General features: G+C 42.4%; 1 protein-coding gene and 1 non-coding gene across 2 annotated transcripts in view; one reads left to right on the top strand and one right to left on the bottom strand.

The window, feature by feature from the left end:
* Positions 1-18969, bottom strand: part of TAF1 (TATA-box binding protein associated factor 1) — a 60250-nt gene that overhangs the window by 23892 nt on the left and 17389 nt on the right. The window contains 14 exon segments of the mRNA XM_039841683.1: positions 3397-3481; positions 3564-3656; positions 4400-4522; positions 5583-5650; positions 9332-9509; positions 9795-9893; positions 10185-10293; positions 12725-12936; positions 14053-14218; positions 14637-14850; positions 16300-16478; positions 17093-17268; positions 17540-17659; positions 17888-18037. Of these exon segments, the coding sequence (XP_039697617.1) occupies positions 3397-3481; positions 3564-3656; positions 4400-4522; positions 5583-5650; positions 9332-9509; positions 9795-9893; positions 10185-10293; positions 12725-12936; positions 14053-14218; positions 14637-14850; positions 16300-16478; positions 17093-17268; positions 17540-17659; positions 17888-18037 (1972 nt within the window).
* LOC120585430 (5S ribosomal RNA) lies at positions 7-125 on the top strand. Its single transcript, XR_005648324.1, has one exon. It is a non-coding gene; the product is annotated as a 5S ribosomal RNA (ribosomal RNA).

Genomic DNA, 18969 nt, shown 5'->3' on the forward strand with positions numbered 1-18969 from the left:
TGTAGAGTCTACAGCCATGCCACCCCAAACAAGCCCGATCCCATCTGATCTCGGAAGCTAAGCAGGGTCGGGCCTGGTTAGTACTTGGATGGGAGACCACCTAGGAAGACCAGGTGCTGTTGGCATAAAAAATAAAAAATAAGGGATTTAAGCTGACAAGGTCCTTGCAATCTGTGAGGTCAACCAAGGGTTGCCAAAAAGAAAGAAAAGAAAAGAAAGGGAAAGGAAAGAAAGATGGCTGTAGAACCATAAATGATCCCCAAAAGCCATAGCAAAGAACAAAGTCAGAGGTATCACACTACTTGATATCAAACTATACTACAAGGCTAGTAATCAAAACAGCATGGTACTGGCATAAAAGCAGACACATAGATCAATGGAACAGAATAGAGCCCAGAAATAAATCCCTGCCTCTATGGTCAGTTAATCTATGACACAGGAGGTAAGAATGTACAATAGGGTAAAGACAGTCTATTCGATAAATGGTGTTGGAAAAACTACACAGACACAAGTAAAAAATATGAAACTAGGCCACCTTTTAACACCATATACAAGGATAAACTAAAAATGGATTAAAGACTTAAATGTAAGACCCAAAACCATAAAAATCCTAGAAGAAACATAGGCAGCAAACTCTCTGACTTTGCTCTCTGGAATACTTTTTCTGATATTGCTCCTCAGACAAGGGAAACAAAAGGAAAAATAAACAAATGGGACTACATCAAACTAAAAAGTTTTGCACAGCAAAGGAAGCCATCGACAAAATGAAAAGACGACCCACTGAGTTTGAGAGAAGATATTTGCCTATGGTCCAACTGATAAGGGGTTAATATACAAAATTTATGAAGAACTTATACAACTCAGCAAAAAAACCAAATAACCCAATTAAAAAGTGGACAGACCTGAATAGGTATTTCTCCAAAGAGGACATACAGACGGCCAACAGACATATAAAAAGATGCTCAATGCCATTAATCATCAGAGAAATGCAAATTAAAACTACAATGAGATATCGCCTCATACTTGTCAGAAAGGTTATCATCAATAAATCAACCAACAAGCGCTGGCGAGGATGTGGAGAAGAGGGAACCCTCGTGCACTGTTGGTGGGATTGCAAATGGGTGCAGCCACCATGGAAAACAGTTTGGAGGGTCCTCAAAAATTAAAAATAGAACTACCTTATAACGCAGCAATTCTAGTTCTGGGTATTTATCCAAAGAAATCTAAAACACTAATTGGAAAAGATATACGCAGCCCTATGGTCACTTCAGTATTATTTGCAACAGCCAAAATATGAAAGCAATCTAAGTGTCCATCAGCAGACGACTGGATGAAGAGGTGGTGTATATATGCATTATTCAGCCATAAAAGATGAATCCTTACCATTTGCAATGACACGGATGGACCTAGAGGGTATTAGGCTAAGTGAAATAAGTCAGAGAAAGACAAACACCATATGATTTCACATCTTTGTGGAATCTAAAGAACATGAAGAAACAAACAAAAACAGACTCACGATAGAGAGAACAAAGTGGTGATGGCCAGATGGGAGGGGGTTGGGAGGCTGGGTGAAAAAGGGGAAGGGATTAAGAAGTACAAATTGGCAGTTACAAAACAGTCGCGGGGAATACAGTCAGTAATGTTGCAATAACTGTGTGTTGCCAGGTGGGTACTAGACTAATTAGGTGATCACTTCGTAAACTATATGTCTTACCACTATGCTGTACACCTGAAGCTAATGTAAAACAAAAAATAATCAGGTTTGTGTTCCGCTTTTCTCACTTAAGACTGTGAGCATTTTTGTCATTAGTTTTTTAAAAAAGAGCTTTCAACCTTTACATAGTAATCCATCCCACAGATGGCACAATAACTAAACGTTCCTTTTACATTAAGCATTCAGGTCATTTCTCATTAATACAAATAATATTATTATAAACGCCTTCGTCTACATCTCTGACCAGAATAGAGTTTCATCCTATTACCATGTGCTAAGCACTAACATGCATCATTTTATCTGATCCTCACAACAGCCCTCTGAGGAGGACACTATACTACCCCTACCTTACAGATGGGAAAGCAGAAGCTGAGTTACGTACCCAGTCACACTGCTATTCAGCGGTGCGGCCAATATTCAAATTTGAGTCTACTGGACTACAAAATCTGTTCGCGTAACTATTTTTAAGTCTCTCAATGCTGCCAAAGAGCTTTCCAGAAACGTCTTATGATTTTATACTGCCAACAGCAATATATAGGAGCACCTGGCGCTAATTGGCATTGCCTACTTCCATTAAAACAAAACGTATCTATCTACTAGGTAAAAAAAAAACAACTGGTATCTCTTTGTCTCAATTTGCATTTCTTTGATTCCCAGGTGCCACTGAATATTTACGTTCATTAGCTATTTAATGTTTGTCTTCTGTGATTTGTCCATCTGCCCTCTGCTTATTTTTTAATTAGCACCTTCTGGATTTTTCTTATTGCCTTACATAAGCTCCTCGCAAATCCTCCCTTTATCTTAAGCCGGCCACGACCAGGCCCAGCGGCCTTTCTGTAACACTCCTCCTTGCTTATCATCCGTTATAATCACTGGTAGACATCTGTGGGCCTGCCAACACTTTTATTACCAGAATTCTGGCCAATTAGCTTTAGGAGTTTTCAAAAGACGATAATGGATGGGTAACTGACCTGACCAAAGGCATTTCCACGCTCTCATTTCCGAAGAGCAAAACCCAACCCAGACGGAATGAAAGTGGAAAGCTCGCCTCCCACTACTTTCCCCTGTGAAACACGCCGGTTCCAGTGGAGTCCCGTTCCTGGAACTTGCTCTGCTCTTTCATTCCTCTGTGATGCTGAACATTCTGAGCTCTCTGCCCAGAATGTTAAATTGCGTATCTGAAACTTACTGGAGCACCCCTGCACTGCAGCGCTTCTCAACGAGCTATGTTTAACCGTACTTCTCTGTCCACTGGATCATGAATGACACGAGGACAGTGACGGTGTCAATCCTGTCATTAGATTAAGTAGCTGGCATGGAGACTGGTATGTGTTATTCAAATGGTTCGCATCCTAGGCGAAAGCTCCATGCTCTGAGGAAGCTTGCCATGGGGTACAGTCACACATCTCCCTAAGCTCCATCTAAGGGCCTGGGGCACAGGGGAGGGTCCGCCTCTCGTGGAGAGCACTGATGGCTCAAAGCCCAAAGTAAGATCCATTGGACTGTTACTCTCGTCTCATTCTTCTGGGATTTCTAGAGTTTAAAAATTAAACGTACATTGCTTTTACATCCTTAAGAGTTACTAACAAACTTTACAGGACACACACTCTAAAATGTGTGCCTGCTTTAGTGTCAGATAGATAGACTGATGGAAAGAGAGAAAAACAAGAAGACATACCCACCATTGTACTTAACACTGTTGGCCAGAATAAGGTTGACATCATCTAGAAAGCTCTCCCGACTCTGATACTTGTGCTTGGAGATATTCTGCGATTAAAAGAATCAGAGACTCAGATACACATACAAAGTTACTTGATTCCAAAAAGACATCTTAGATCAAATCACTCACCTTACGTATAGTCTCTAAATCCATTGGACTGACAATCACTTTGTAATAGTCTGGAACAAATTTCTTATTAACTGGGTGATGAAATGGCCAAGACTAGTAAAAAGAAAGCACGAGAAATTAAATGGAAACCACTCCTTATACTGGAGATTCTCAACCTTCACTGGACTGCAAATACTCCTAAGACTCCAACGAAAGCTAGAGACCCTTTTCCTACAAAGACGCAGAATCACACAAAACTCTTTACAGATTTTAAGGAGTACAGGCTTCCTTCAAGGCTTCCTATGCCCTGACAGAGTAAGAATCCCTGCTCCATATTCACAATTAAAATTTCTTATTCCCTAGTCTCATCTAAAAGTTTCATAGCATGACATGCATATAATATATGCCTACAACACAATAGAAAACAGCTCAGAATTCCTAGGCAGGAACGTTACAACAAAATGATACAAATAATCGACAAAGCAACTGTGTCATAAAGTTGCAAAACACAGAAAAAGAAACAAAAGACAACACACACTGGGTAATTATCAAACTGTCATCTGTCAAGAAGCACCTCTAAATCCAAAGCTTCCCATTCGCTGGCATACTAATTTCTCTTCAGGGCTATTCAGGAACATTCAAATACTGACCGTAAACAATAGGAAGAAAAAAAAACCTGTCTATATCCAGATTGCTGGCCTCTTTGATTTCAACGATAATGCTTTTAAAATTATATATGAGTCTGAATTGACAAACGCCACCCTCTAGACTCCCCAACATACATACACTCGCACGCTCCACTGTCCTTTCCTTTCCCCTGCACTATTTTCACAATATTTAGCACAGAGACCACTTACATCTGGAACGGCCATCATTTTCTGGGTGACAATGTTGTCGAGAATGAAAGAAAATGCCACTTGGTCATCATCATCCAGCAAGGGGTTGATAGCTTTTTCTAAACGAGCCAATTTATCTTCTTTCTGATGTGAAATGAAGCAAAGCAAAGGCAGAAGTTTCTCTGAGGTATGATCACCATACAAAATTAAGGACGTTCTAAGGTTTGGCTGCCTGTTGCCCTTGTTGACTATTTAGTTGCAGGCAAAAAGTCCAGATAAATGATAGTCCATTAAAAGGATCAAAAGGGATATACCAACCACTCCTTCAGGTAGTCTATATTCTGTTCTTGTAGGTCACCAAAAATATACATCTCTAGGCATCAAAATCTTAGCTTCCATAACAAAACACACCTTCACTAAGTGAGATTTTAATATCATGTTGTTTTTGCTGTAAAACTATTGTTGGAAACACTGAACACACTACTGTTGATTAGTGACTTCTATGTAAGGAAATCTAACCCAAGAAATTCATTTTAGATCATACCAGGAAAAAAAATTTGTGTTCCAAGGGCTCCATATCCTCACCAACATTTACTAGTGTCAATCTTCTTTGTACATCTTAGCCTTTCTGATTAGTGTGTATGGTTATCTAATTATGGTCCAAATTTGTATTTCCCCTATGATCAATCAGGTTGAGAATCTTTTCATGTTTACTGGCCATGTGATTATCCTCCTTATAAAGTGTCTCCTTCAATATTAACATTTTTATACTTGCATTTTTGTAAGCTCATAAGGTTTCCATATTCTTTTGGTAACAATATAGAATACAGGTAGATAATCTTTTAAAAATTACAATTCCTCCCTGCCAAAACTGTCTCTCAGCTCCAGACACTCCCTGGGAAGTCACTTTCCTTGGCCCTTTCTAAAGAGTTACGCAGGTTCTAGATTCTAATCCTAGCTCCACTGTTTAATATTCACGATGCCCAAGGCAAGTCATTCTCTTCTATGGACCTCAGTTTTTCCATCTACAAGAAAAGGGAATTGGACTAACTATATGACCAGTAAGGTCCTTTCCAGACTAACATACTCAAGATCTGCTACTTCCACATTTCTCCACTCTTCGTTGTTATATTCCCTCCTTCCTCAACCTTGCTACCCACCACTTTCAAATTCTACTGCCTGTCTCTCATTTTAAATGTCTTACCTCTTTGAGTTTTTCATCACAGAGATCCAGCATCGATTGAGAAATCTGGGTCAGTGAGTGCTTTGGCCCTAAATTATAAGAAGAATAAGAGATGACACTGTCAAAAATGAGAAGCAAGAGCTACTAACACTTCTCCAGACTTTTAGCACATTTACTTAAGCACCAAATATGTGCCAGGAACCAACAGAGCTGCTGGGTTAGATAGATATACCAGTCTTATCTCCCATTTTTTTAGTGCCTAACACACAGCAGATACATAACGCAGATGACTGAATTAATTTTAACTCTATTTGTGTATATCCAAACCCAAGTACTACTACTGTCTTGAAAATGATACTATGGACGGGGAATAACAAATCATTTCAGGATGGCTAAGGAGATAAATGCATGATTTATAATCTTTCCATATTTAGTATCTAGAATTTGTGACTGCAATTTCTGTCTGTAGAACTCATGGTTTGTGATATCCTCCCAACATATGACTGATCCAAAACCTCTGTCATAGAAGAATCTCCATCCCACCTCAGACTGTTATAAGTTTCCCTGAAATCCAGAACAAGAGCTTCAGAAAATCCTCCAACTATTTTCTACACGCACTGCTTATGGCTGCCCTAATGTAAGCTCATCAGGATAGTTAAAACATTTTCATCTAGACAGTAATTCTGACTACTTTCAGTAGTCTTTGCTTGTTTCTCTTCCTCTGTCTATCCTTTCACGTAAGTGTTCCCCAGAGCTTGAACCTCAGCTCTGTTCTCAAGTACTCATCTGGCATTTGCTTGTTTATTCATTCAACAAATGTTTAACAACTGTCTGTGATGTGTTCAATGATGAGAATGGGAGAATAAGACACGGTTCCTACTTTAGACAGTTAGTTCTTGGTTTAGTCAGAAAGAATGACGTGAAAATAAATCACTGTAAGACAGACGTGTAAGTACTTGAAGTATCTATGGATAAATGATACGATGTCTGGAAATGCAGACTGAACAATAAACGAGAGCAGCCACGAGCTGGCAATCGTTGAACTGGGTGGATAGGCGCACTGAGGTTTATTTACTCCCCTCTCCACCTTTGCATATGTCTGACGATTCCCCTAAGAAAGTTTTTAAAAAAACCGAGTATAAGCGCAAATCAAAGAATGTACTGGTTGCTACAAAATGTGGCAGGATTGCATATACGATACGTTATAAGCTGTTTTACAACAATTAAATCTATGTACTGGGGAGGAGTAGGGAAGACTTGCTGTGACTGATGTTCGAGCAGCATCGTGAATGAAAGCAGAAGTCCATTAGGTAGACAATAAAACAGAAAAATAGTCCAGAGGGAGGGGAAAGTGTGCAGACACGGAAGCAAGCAAGTTCATGGAAACGTAAGCAGCACATTCCATAACAGGAAGCTGAGTAGTTTGATACAACTGGAATACAGGTCCGTGTGGAGGGGAAACAGGAAAACGGAACTTGGAAACGCGGGAGGGGCCACGTGGCAAAGGTCTCATAGGTGATAGAAAGCCACTGAAGATTTAAGTTGGAGGATAATTTTTCAAACCTGTGTTTTAGGAAAAAATACCCTGTCAACAGTGTGAAGAATTAAGGCAAGCAGCAGAGGAAAAGTTTAGAAGTTGTCACAAGAGGTCAAACAAGAAGTGACAAGGGCTTCAACTGAGATAGTATCAGTGGAGACTGAAAGGGAGGGACACGTTTCAGCAAAAGTTAGAAGGTACAATTTACGGGACTTCATGCTTTCAGAGTGTGGGGAAGGGAGAGTAGAGAGAGACAAAGGCCGCTAACGCTGCTTGGCTGCCCAGCTACAGGGAGGAGCGTCCATCTGTAAGGCAGTCAGACAGCTTCCAGTAGGGCGCTGAAAAATGGCCATGGTGGCAGGCACCTGGAAACATGGATTATAGGCTGGAGATAGTGACATCAGTGGATATATGGTGGCTTAAGTTATGAAGATGAAAAGGGAAGGTATCCTATAAAGTTCTCCTGGAAAAGGGAGAAGAAAGTATCGAAGAAGGAAAAAGTGGTCAACAGTCCCAAACACACCGAAGTTCAAGAAAGATTAATTCTAAGCACACGCAAAGATGCTCAACAATAAAGACAAATACTATATGATCTCGCTTATACGCAGCACCTAAAAACAGAACAAAAAAAGGCAAACTCATAGAAAAAGAAATCAGGTTTGTGGTCATCAGAGGTGGGTGGAGGGGGAATTGGAGGAAGGCAGTTCAGAGGTGCAAACTTCCCATTATGAGGCACATAAGCACGAGGGATGTCACGTATGACGACTAGTTTACCCTGCTGTGGGATATCTATGTAAGGCTGTGAGAAAGTCAGAACTTTTAAATTGCTAATTTTTTGTTAATCTCTCCATCCAAATGAACCCTGGGTATCCCAAACTCTGTATTTTTAAATCCGACTCTTACCTTCCCATTCCCCTTCCAATATGATTTTTGTTTAAATATTTATTCTTGCAGCTTGAATGACAGTTGGGCCTAACAAATTTATTCTTCTCTTGCATGTGTGTGGCACTCTGCTAGGCCATGGGAATACAAAGATGAGTGAGACTTGGTCTCTGGGAGGCCCCAAAGTGGTGGGAAAATCAGAAATATAAATAATTATACATGACACAGTAAGAGCTGTAACAGTTGATTTAATTGTGCTAGTGGGCCCAGAAGATTTAAAAATGGATATTTAGGGCAATATGAATAACTCTTCATGAAGAGATGATGAGCTGCTCTGGAAATAAGAATGGAAATTCACCACTGAAAGGGAAGAAAGGGCATTCTAGACAGAGGGCAAAGACTGTACAAAGGCATAAAGAAATGGCGGAGGCTATTTCGTGCAATGTACTGTTGAGTGCGGCAGGAGTCTATAGTAGGTAGGAGAGCCAGTCACTGGAGACGAGACTAGAGATAAAGGGATCAGGCCTGCTTGCAAAAGGTCCTGACATCTAGGTACTCAGATGAGAAAACTGAGGTGCCATGACTCATACTCTACCTGCACACAGAATCCCTACATTTACATATGAATCTGACCTCAAGGACACAGCTGGAAACCTTTCTCTTCTACTTGCAGAAGCTGTACTGTTTTCCCCCTTTAAAGACAAAGATTTCTTCTTCCCTGTCTTTCCAGTTTTTTTAAGCAAAATATAACGAACACCTCTATGAACACCTCTACCTCTACGATAGGTCTGTAGACCAAGTCGAAGCCTCACACACAGCACACCTCTGCACAGGCTCCGCCCACACCAAATGGCTCTCTCTTCTATTTACCGAGGCCACCTCTCCCTCCCGCAACTGTGCATGCGATTGTTTCATATCAACAGATTAAGACTCCAAATTCTCCAGAGAATACGTAAAAAGTGGGGGAAAAACAATATGCAGTGGACCCTTGACCAATGCAGAGACTAGGGGCGCTGACCACCCATGCAGTCGATGCTCCGTAACTGCAGCAGGCCCTCCGCATATTCAGATTCCCAACCACCAGCTGACCCTGGAACAACCTGGCTTTGAACCTCAAGGACCGACTGAAAAATCTGCACATAAACGGACACTCGCAGTTCAAACCCATGTTCAAGGGTCAGCTGTATCTTAAATGACTAAAATGTCCACTAGCTGACTTTCATGACCCCAAAATATACTAATACGTTATAGGTCCTTTAGTCAGTCTCATCTAGTCTGAACTTAAGCCTAGTAGGGGATAAAGCAGGATCTGCAAGGTGACCTCCGCACTCAAAGAACAGATGATTCTTACCATTGTAGGTTGCGCTATTTTTCACGATGAGCTCCAAATGCTCTCGGAACTCTTCCCGAGACGGGTAGAGGCGCTTACGCACATTTTCACGGAGTGTTTGTAAGTCCATCGGTCGAGTGATGATTTTGTAGTAATCCTTTACAACCTTCGCATTGACTGGAGTGTGGAAAGGGTATGTCTGCGCAAACAAGAGCCAGCACCATCCATAAGCAAAGAACACTTGTTAGAGCCAATTCCTGAACACTCACCTCTACCTGTCTACCTGGCCATCGACTCTCAAAAGAATCTGTCTAGATGGAAAAGGTCTGTTTCCTCTACTAAATGGTTTAAAAGGAAAAAAAAGCCCCAAAAGACATCCCAAAAAATTAGGAGTTCTGGGTACCCAGGAGTATACTGCCCTCTCTCTGAAGTCACAGACAGAACGGAGCCATCACTGCTGTAGATAGGAATGCATTGAACTCACATTTGGAAGATCTCTCATGTCATTGATGATAGACTCCAAGATGGATGACAATGTCACCATGGGGTCTGTCCGACGCCGGTGGATAGACTTATGAGGTCTCTAAATAGAAACAAGGAAATCAGAATACTTCTACACATTAAAAAATACTTCACTGTGACCAAAACTTATTCAGTAAAGTGCTACTCTTTAAAATTAAAAGAAAACAAAACAAAAAAACCCCAATACTTTCTAGCTAGACAAATACATTCTGGGAAATCTTGCACTAAACAGTACACATAATTTTCAGGGCAAGGCCAAAGGGAGACTGTATGGCTGTGTCAGAGCCATGAGTCAGAAGGCTGGGGGAATCAATGAGAACCCTGTCTGGTCAGAAACAAGGCAAATACTCACATTCAAATAGTCACAGTGAACAGTGGTTCCAACTCGTCGTTTCTTCTTGGGAGGAAGTTGCTGTTTAGGGAACTTGAGAACCAGAGATTTCCTGCGAACTTCATCTGCACTGAAATCAATAACACTTTCATAGTTTGCAGTCCCTATTTCTAGTCCCCGGAAAAGCAGCAACTACACTGGAAAAGTCCAAGTACCTGAGTGTGAGCCTGAGGAGGAGAAAGCCAAACCAAAGGCCAGACGTCCACATCCTAAGGCTCAAACCAGGCAAGGGCTCATCGGGTCTCCAAACTTGTAATAAAGAACTAGGCAAGCCACAGCTTCACCTCGGTTTCCTATTTGGAAGTTAAGGGAACTAGGCTAAAAGAACTTCAAGGATCCTTCTACCTCCAACATTTTATCTTAAGGGTAAAGGGCGAGGAAACAACTTATTCAGAATGGAAACAAGGAGGAAATTAAAAATTGGTTTAAAAAGAAAAACTAATTTTACTTCCCCTCAATCCCCACCTCGTTCCCTTCCATTGTATGGGACCGAGATACATTTTCCTTGTCTAATGTGCTTCAAAACATGACTATTACACTGATAAATCAACAAGGACAGTAAAAGAATCTAAAACTTAAAAACTGAAACACATATAACCGCATATCACATTAAAAACTACACTCCGAAAACGATTCAAATTTATTTTGAATATAAAATAGCCCGACCATACAACTTCAGTGGCATATAGTCCAAGGACAACAAACTAGAAAAAACACCTTGATTCTATAGGTTAGTTGTTAGTAGGGGAATTGGTATTCTAACTCTCAAACTATTTTACACATATCACAGGGCAGAGAAAATGAATAAATATATTGACACTGGGAACCAGAGAAAAGAAACCAATATGAAACGCGGGAAGACGAGGAAGAATCTGCAGATATAAATTGAACTGGAGGTACTGCCATAAAGATACATGTCTATTTCCTAGTTCTGCCCGCTAACAGCCTAGAAGCAATGACATCTCAGTGGCAATGAACATACCTAATGCCCAGATCTTGGTTTCTAAATATTATTCTCCAAGAAACAGATTCAAGACTCTTTTAGAGAAATGGCTGATCCTAGTCTGGGACAGGAAAATTTTGAGGTGAGCCTAGAACCCCTTGTGCCAGAAAGCCAAGAAAGAAGTTCTCAAAGATTTATAGGGCCACTTCAAATGGACATAGGATGTGGCCTGAAGGAGTCAAATCTGGGACAATATGGGCATCAAAATTAATAATGAGACTAAGTTCACAAAGGAAAGAAATTGCAGAATCCACAGTAGTACTCGAAAAGAGAGGGGAAACTCTTTACAGAATGGCCAGCTAATGTAGAAAGAATGCTAGAATTAGAAAAACCATTGTTTTGCAACCGCAAATGTAGTAACTGAGGTAAACAATGATCATCATTGCATGCTAAAACTACTGACGGAATGACTATCAGGGAACATGACATTCGCCCACATGTTAATTACAAAGGAGAAAAAAATATCTTTAATATAGAAGAATCTGGGGACTGGCACTTTAACAAGATAATTAAAACAGTAAGAAAACCTGACATTATGTGCTTCCTGATGCGGTGTGTTAACGTACATAGTATCACCTGTGTAAGTAATCTTGCCAAAGACATTCAATCCAAATATAATCAATGAGAAAACCAGGTGATAAAATCAAGAATGTGGGATATTTTATGAGACAATTGGCCTGGACTTCTCGAAAAAATTCAATGTCACGAAAAACAAAGGATATGAGGAAGATGATCTAGATTAAGAGCGACTCAGAAATACTTAATGTTCAAACTGGGATTGGATCCTGAATTGGGGGACAGGCGATACCAGGACATCAGGATAACTAGACATTTGAATAAGGGCTGAATGTTAGATACTGTTGAATTAATGTCAATTTTCCTACAGTAACAGTATCATGTTTTGATGTCCTTATGCTAAAGAATTTCTAAGTGCAACATCATGATGCCTGCAACTTATTTCCAAACAGGTCAGGAAAAGAAGATTTTTTAGATCTATAAAGCTGAAACAGATGTGACAAAAGTTAACAGTTGTTAAACTTAGAGAAACAGTACACTGTATTATTCTTTCGACTTCTCTGTCGCTTGCATTTTCCAAACTATGAAGTTAAGGGAATTTTTTTTTTAATTTAAAAACTTCTGCACTTGATTAAGTTCTCTTGGCAAGAGACAGGTAGGTATAAGCATAGTTTACGTCTCACTAATCTTTCTGGTCATTAGAACATTGTGAAATTAGGGGCCTCACAAATATTACGAAGGTCTGGAAGTAGAACAGGAAGAACATCTACTGTGCTTCATCCGGCCTCTCCTGTTTTTTTCACCTTCATAACTACCCCGGTGAGGGTGGTCTTATTTTGTAAAGAAGGAAACTGACCCCTAGGAAAGGTAGGTAGCATGCCCAAGGGCAAGTGGTGGAGCACAATGAGTGCTATATGACAAAAGAGTCTCATTTTCACTGCCGCCAACAATTACTGAGGAAAATCCAGTAACTGTCTCTTACCTCTCAATGAGCTGCTTCCCCAAGACAATCTTGGTCCCTTCGACCTTGATCAGTTCTTCATTATCATTATGAATGACTGTCTTTTCCAACTCCTCCTCCTGCTCCTCTGTCATGGCGACAGGATTAGAAGGTGGAGCATTCGTTTGGTAATAGAGGGGGCAGAATTTGTTTGTCCTCATGTGTCCGATGGCACCACAAGCCCCACATTTCAGCTGCAAAAGGAAAAGTATCAGTATGTCAGAGGTAAGCACGCTGCATGACGTTAGCTCTAACACATACATACGAGGCAGGAGAGAAGCAAAGACAGGCTCAGAACTTTTGTTCTAAATACAGCTGTCAACAAGAAGCCACTGGACAAAAGTGCACATACGGAAACGACATTTAAACAAATCCAGAGACAACGAACGTTTCCTTAAAATCAAGAAAGAAAGAAAGCGGGGAGGCTTTCCACCCCCGATTAAAGAAGTAAACTGTGACAATGCTACGTGTGCAGGAGAGAGGCTGCTGGCCGGCACTGGCAGCCAGCGTGGGCATGTTCCTTGCCCCTGGGAAAAGGCTCGGTAATAACAAGTCTCCATCTTAGTTTCGCAACTGACCCGTTTCATCTGTAAAATAGGGTCAATACTGTATCCTATTTCTGTAACGTCACACACGAGAAAGGAACATTAAAATACTTGAAGAACCTCAGTACGTGTTAACAGAAGTCTACGCTCGAGAATTTTATTGTTTTTAACGGGCTTCCCATGCATTCTATTCCTTCCTTCCTACGACCACACTGAGACAGGTATCACTTTATAGAAAACAGGTTGAGAGAGGTTAAGAGCAGAGAGCTATTAACTGGCAAAGCAGACCTGAGTCCCGATCTTCCATTTGCAAGTCCACGGCTCTTCCCACTGCACCACAGCCGCTTCACTTTACGGTGCACATTACAGCTACACTGCATAGTAATATCTGGAATCCTACCTAAGTTGTGCAAAGCAACCTGTATTTTATGTTTGTTTCTCTTGCTTCTTTTCATACGTACAATTTAAAAACAGGACGTGTATGTGCATACGTATGTACACACGCACGTAAACGTACACGTAGAAACCACCAAGCCTAGCTCGACTCCTAGAAAATATTTCCGATGGATCAAGTAGGAAATGACACCCAGTGGCCCCAGATTAGGTCTGATGTTGTCGATACCGGTCGTACTAGTGCTGAGAACAGCCAAGTAGCCCTGTCACTTCGAACCAGCTTTTCGGGATACCGCCCTCATTCCTAGGAAGCGATGGGGGAGGGTGTTTTCTTCCTCTTCGTCGGCGACGGCCGTGCCACCCTAGACTTACTTTGAGGTCAGGACGCTCCTTCATTTTTTTGGGCTTCTTCTCAGGAGGACCCTTAAGCTTCTCCTTTTCCTGGTTCCGCTTAAGCCGCCTCAGCTGCTCTTGAATCCTCCGCCGCTCTTTTCGCATCTCTTCTCGATGCTGTTCGTCAAAAAGGGCAAATTTTCGGCTGAATAACGGGGGAAACAAATCACAGGACCATGAGCAAACGCGAACCGAGAAGACTGTCGACACCGCTACGCGGCTCCGAACTAAAGACCTCCATCCACGCTGAAACGACAGGGGCTACCTGGCAGACCCGTCCCCGCCCCTCACGAGCCTTCCATCTGCAGTGCCACCCGTCTCGGGATGAGCATCATCTCCGAGGTTCTTGCCAAGCAGCTAACCAACCAAGCAAATTGCAAAGGACCCAGGCGGAACTGAAAATACGCCTTTGTCCCGCACCAATTCGGAATTCCCCCTGGGATCTGACTCTGGCGAAACCCAAAGCTCTAAAAGGCAAGATGGTTCTCGACTAACAGACTTCCGGGAACGACTGCAGGATCCTGACGCTCTCACCACGGTGGAAAGCGGCGAGCCAAACTCACATGAACTCCTCGTCCTTCGTGGTCCGGATGCGCACGTAGGCATCTATGACCGCGGGCTTCCGGACCGTCTCACAGCGAACGTACTCCTTCCCCTCCTCATCTCGAAATGTGCGATAAATCTTGAGACAACGGCCAGTGGCAGAAGAGTTAAGACTAGTCACAGAAGCTGTGTCATCATCTCTGTGATTGTTTCCTGCTGCTGCTGAGCCTGCTGCTGCAAGGCAGAAAAAGATTTCCACACATTCCCCCTACCACCCAAATGGCCATTTTCTTGGGGTTGCGTGGAGGCCTCGAAGCTCAACATGCACACGAAACTATGGTTCTACAGAAAGCATCGAAATCCCCACCGGCCCCCAAATATACTGATTTGTCCCTTCCTGGTTCCATCTTACCACTGCCAATGTTCCCACTTTTCTCAGTGCCAAAAGTTCTGAGAGGATCTCAAAGAACTATGTTTGTTACAGGGGACAGAAGAGCAGTAGCTGTGTTGATTCCTCGGAGCCACACGCAGTGCAAGAGGGAAACCCAAGCAGGAAGCGGTTGATGAGCACATTAAAGAAAAGCACCCAAGCACCCAGGGGGGAAAATGGCACCGCAGAAACAAGTCCAGAGTCTTAAGGCCTAGAGTATGCTTCTCAAACTTTAATATGAATCAATAGGAATCACCTGAGGATCTCATTAAAATACAGATTCTAATGCAGCAGCTTTAGGGTGAGGCCTGAGATTCTGCATTTCTAACAAACGCCCACGAGATGTAGATACTGCTGGTCCAGGACCACACTGGTGAAAAGGCTTTATCACATGTTTACAAAGTAGTCAAAACAACAGAATTATACAAAGTTTTTACAGAGAGAAAGAAACAAAGGAAAGACTATTATGAGTGAGAATAGTCATTTAAACCTTCAGCTTCAGCCTTTATCCTCCCTCTCAGTATCTACATCCAAGCTTTCCACTGCCTGCTGGACACCGCCCCGGGAAGGGGCCGGGGACCTCCACCCCGCACGCTGCGCCTTCCCTTCTGACACCTGCTTCTCACTTTGAAAGGTACTACTTGAACCAGCGGTAGGTACCGCGCCCTTCGGGCGAGCCCCGAGGTGCAACCTTAAGGTCACCTTGGTTTCTCTCCTCTTTTCATTCCCGATGTCCGCGCCCCAAACCAGTTCAGGCCTTTAGCACCCCCACCCTCCACTTCTGCCATTTTTGGTTGCTTATTTTAAACTTTTTAGGGTCTAAGACCTCTTTGAGAATCTTCTGAAAGCATGGATGTTCTCCTCAGAAAAGGCACATTTGCACAGAATTTTACATGTGATTTCAGAGGGTTCAAGAACTGCCCTCAAATTTACCCACGGATTCTGTATTAAACACTCTCAGCCTCTAGGATGAACGCCCAGAAAGCTCACTTGACGTACAGTACTGAGACCCCTGGCTTGGCCAGGCCTGACACAGACAGAGGCAGTAGCAGATTTGCAGCATCTCTTCAATTTGTGCCCAGACAAACCTAGAGTCCAGTTTTCAGGAATCTCTCCCTCATCTACAGGCTTTTCTACACTCATCCCCTACTTCTTCTGCCTCCAGATTTGCCTCGGTTATTAGTGTCAAGTTATTTACACATTTTCGATCCTCCTCTTTTTTGCCTGTCTGTCTGTGAAGCCACTACCCTCACCCAGTAGCATCCGCTGTAGTTCCTTCCGCTCCTGCTCCTCCCGTTCACGTGAAAGCTGAGAGCTGGTTTTTTTATTCTGCAACATGTTCTCGATGTTCTTTCCCATTTCTTCAAAGTCACTGTCTTCGGCTGAGCTGCTGTCTGTGTCAGTGGATAAGACTTCAGTTGATGACAAAACCCTAAAAGGAGAAAAAAAACGTTAACTTACATGAGGAAAAACATGGAAGTGTAGAAAGAGTTGAAAAAATACGGTTTCAGTAGGCAAGAGTAGCAACTTGGCAAATCGACCTTGAAAAGGAATACTCGAAATCCACTAAGACACGTGGTCCTTCACAGAAAAGCTTTACAAAGCGTTCCTAGACAGTCAATCAACAAGGCCAAGTTCGCACAGCATTTCACATTCAGAATTCCTGGAGAAAGCCTGAGAAACAAATCAGCACACTGCTCACTTTTAATAGGGTATTATCGTCCTCTCACCAGTTCAGCCTTCAGGAAATAAAACACTACCTGTCCCCGATCACCACTGCGACGGCTGCCAAGCCCAAGGAGACCACAAAAGTGGTCACAGGACCAAAGCTCAAATCGAGTGCCTCTTGACAGTCGAAACCTTTGTCAAGCTGCTCTGAAGGCAGGAGGTTCTCTAGCAGTGTTATGCACAGATCCCACCCTGAAATGATCTTAGACACCTGACCAGCTAATCGTTTTGAGGTGACCTCCCAGTCATTAGGAAACAGTGTCTGGGACCCCACCCCCATTTCCGGCTTGGATTTTCTGCAGCTCTGAAACAACGTACTTGTTCTGTAGGTCAAAGATGCGCTGGCATTCCTCTTTGTAACGCTCTTGATGCTCAGCCACAGAAAACCTCGATCCACGGGCAAATTTACTCATGGGCCCCTCTCCAGAGCGGGCCTGCTCTGTTGACATTGTACGTACCACATCGATCACTTCCCAGCGGGACAACTTTTTAATCTACAAGAGGGTTTGACACACACGCATACACAGATCATTAAGGGATCTCAAAGAACCAAGGCACACGGTTAGAGGAACAGACAAAAAATATTTACCCAGAAGTTAAACAGAAAGCTTTGGGAAAGTTAACTCCCGAAAAAGTATCCAAGATCCAGTCGAGTACAACCCACACCACAAAACTCTTCAGGCAGATCCTTCTACCTGTTTCCTGGCTTTTCCTTCTTCATACAAAGCCCCTAAAAGCCTCAAAGTTTTCCTGTTCCACACCCACCTCTTCCTCTGGCACACCAAATTTACGTAGCAGTTGCTTGGCATTTTTCAGGGACAGGCGACGGAGGTCTGCATCTGTTCCTGTCACTGTCTTCTTCACGGGCTGAGGCTCTTTATCATCCTACCTCAAAACCAGAACAAAACAGGTTAAGAAACCCACTAAGCTTAATTCCTTCTAGTAAGCATCTAAGTTCATCATGGCAGCTTAACTGCTCTCCACAACGCAGAGTACTAACCACTAGACGATCGCGGCCATAACTGCTTTCCAGAGCCTCCACCCCATTCACCACTTCAACCTCCATTTCTGTGTCCCTTAATTTCCAGCTTCTGGGAATTCAGACAGTCTTACCTTTTGCTGTGTTGGTTTGTTTGGAATCTTCACATAGGAGAATCCTTCACCACAGCCCGTGGGATCTGCCACCCCAGTCACCTCCAGGAGACATTTGCCCTTCATGGCAGCAATGAAGGCCCTTGTGGTGTTCCAAGGAGCAGTGCGAACCTGAGGTATAAAAAAAGATCCTAAGAGCTGAGGGAAAGTTCACTGTATATCCAGCCATACTTACAAGGTTGGAGTAATTACAATAATATACAATCTGATGCTTTCGTAAACTGTCCACAAAAATTAATAGTTACATCAAGTTACCCAGTACTTAGCTTGCTGTTCTTCTTTCCCATGGTACTTACATCATGCTATTGAATAGAAGGCAAGATCTCAGACAGTGCAAGGACTATGCGGAACAGTGGGACCCTTCAGCCCATTTTCCCTTGAGCTTAACTGAGAGTCCTCAAAGACCATGTTGCCTCCTCCCAATGCTCAGAGGCGAGTTAGATCGATGACTGCATTTGCGTGTCCAATTGCTCAAATGGCCTCTCTAGAATGACCTGTACAGTCTCATGCTTTACAAACACTGACCCCATCCCCAGCAGCACCAAACCAGACCATTCTACCTGTGTCACTGGTTTGGTCAAAGCCTGTCCTCTCCTAGGACCCTAAATAGTATTTACTAACCCCACAAAATAACCAGGGAATTAAGACAAAGAGAATGTGCTCATCCACAAAGACCAGTCCAGATTATAAATGATTAGCTAGAAAGTGGCCAGTTCTCTATTCAAGATTTAGTCTTGAAGGCCATTTAACAGAACTATTAATTTCTAAAATTCTTAAGACATTCATTTTTCACTCTAGTCTCAAAAGAACAACAATGCTTCTGTTCCTGCTCTGTCTGACCTCATTTACAATCACTCGCTCATAAATTTATTCATTCGACCATCTACCATACGCGAGCACTACTTTCTCAAGGACCTCATGTTAGTAAGGAAGAGACAACCAACCAACCAAATTCAACAGTACACGATCAATGCTACGATAGGAAAGTAAAAAAAAAAAATGTGATTTTTATATAAAAGATGATGATCCAATCTGAGTGAAGG

This window comes from Pteropus medius, unplaced genomic scaffold, assembly GCF_902729225.1.
Source record: "Pteropus medius unplaced genomic scaffold, Ma_sr-lr_union100, whole genome shotgun sequence".
Classification (NCBI taxonomy): Eukaryota; Metazoa; Chordata; class Mammalia; order Chiroptera; family Pteropodidae; genus Pteropus; species Pteropus medius.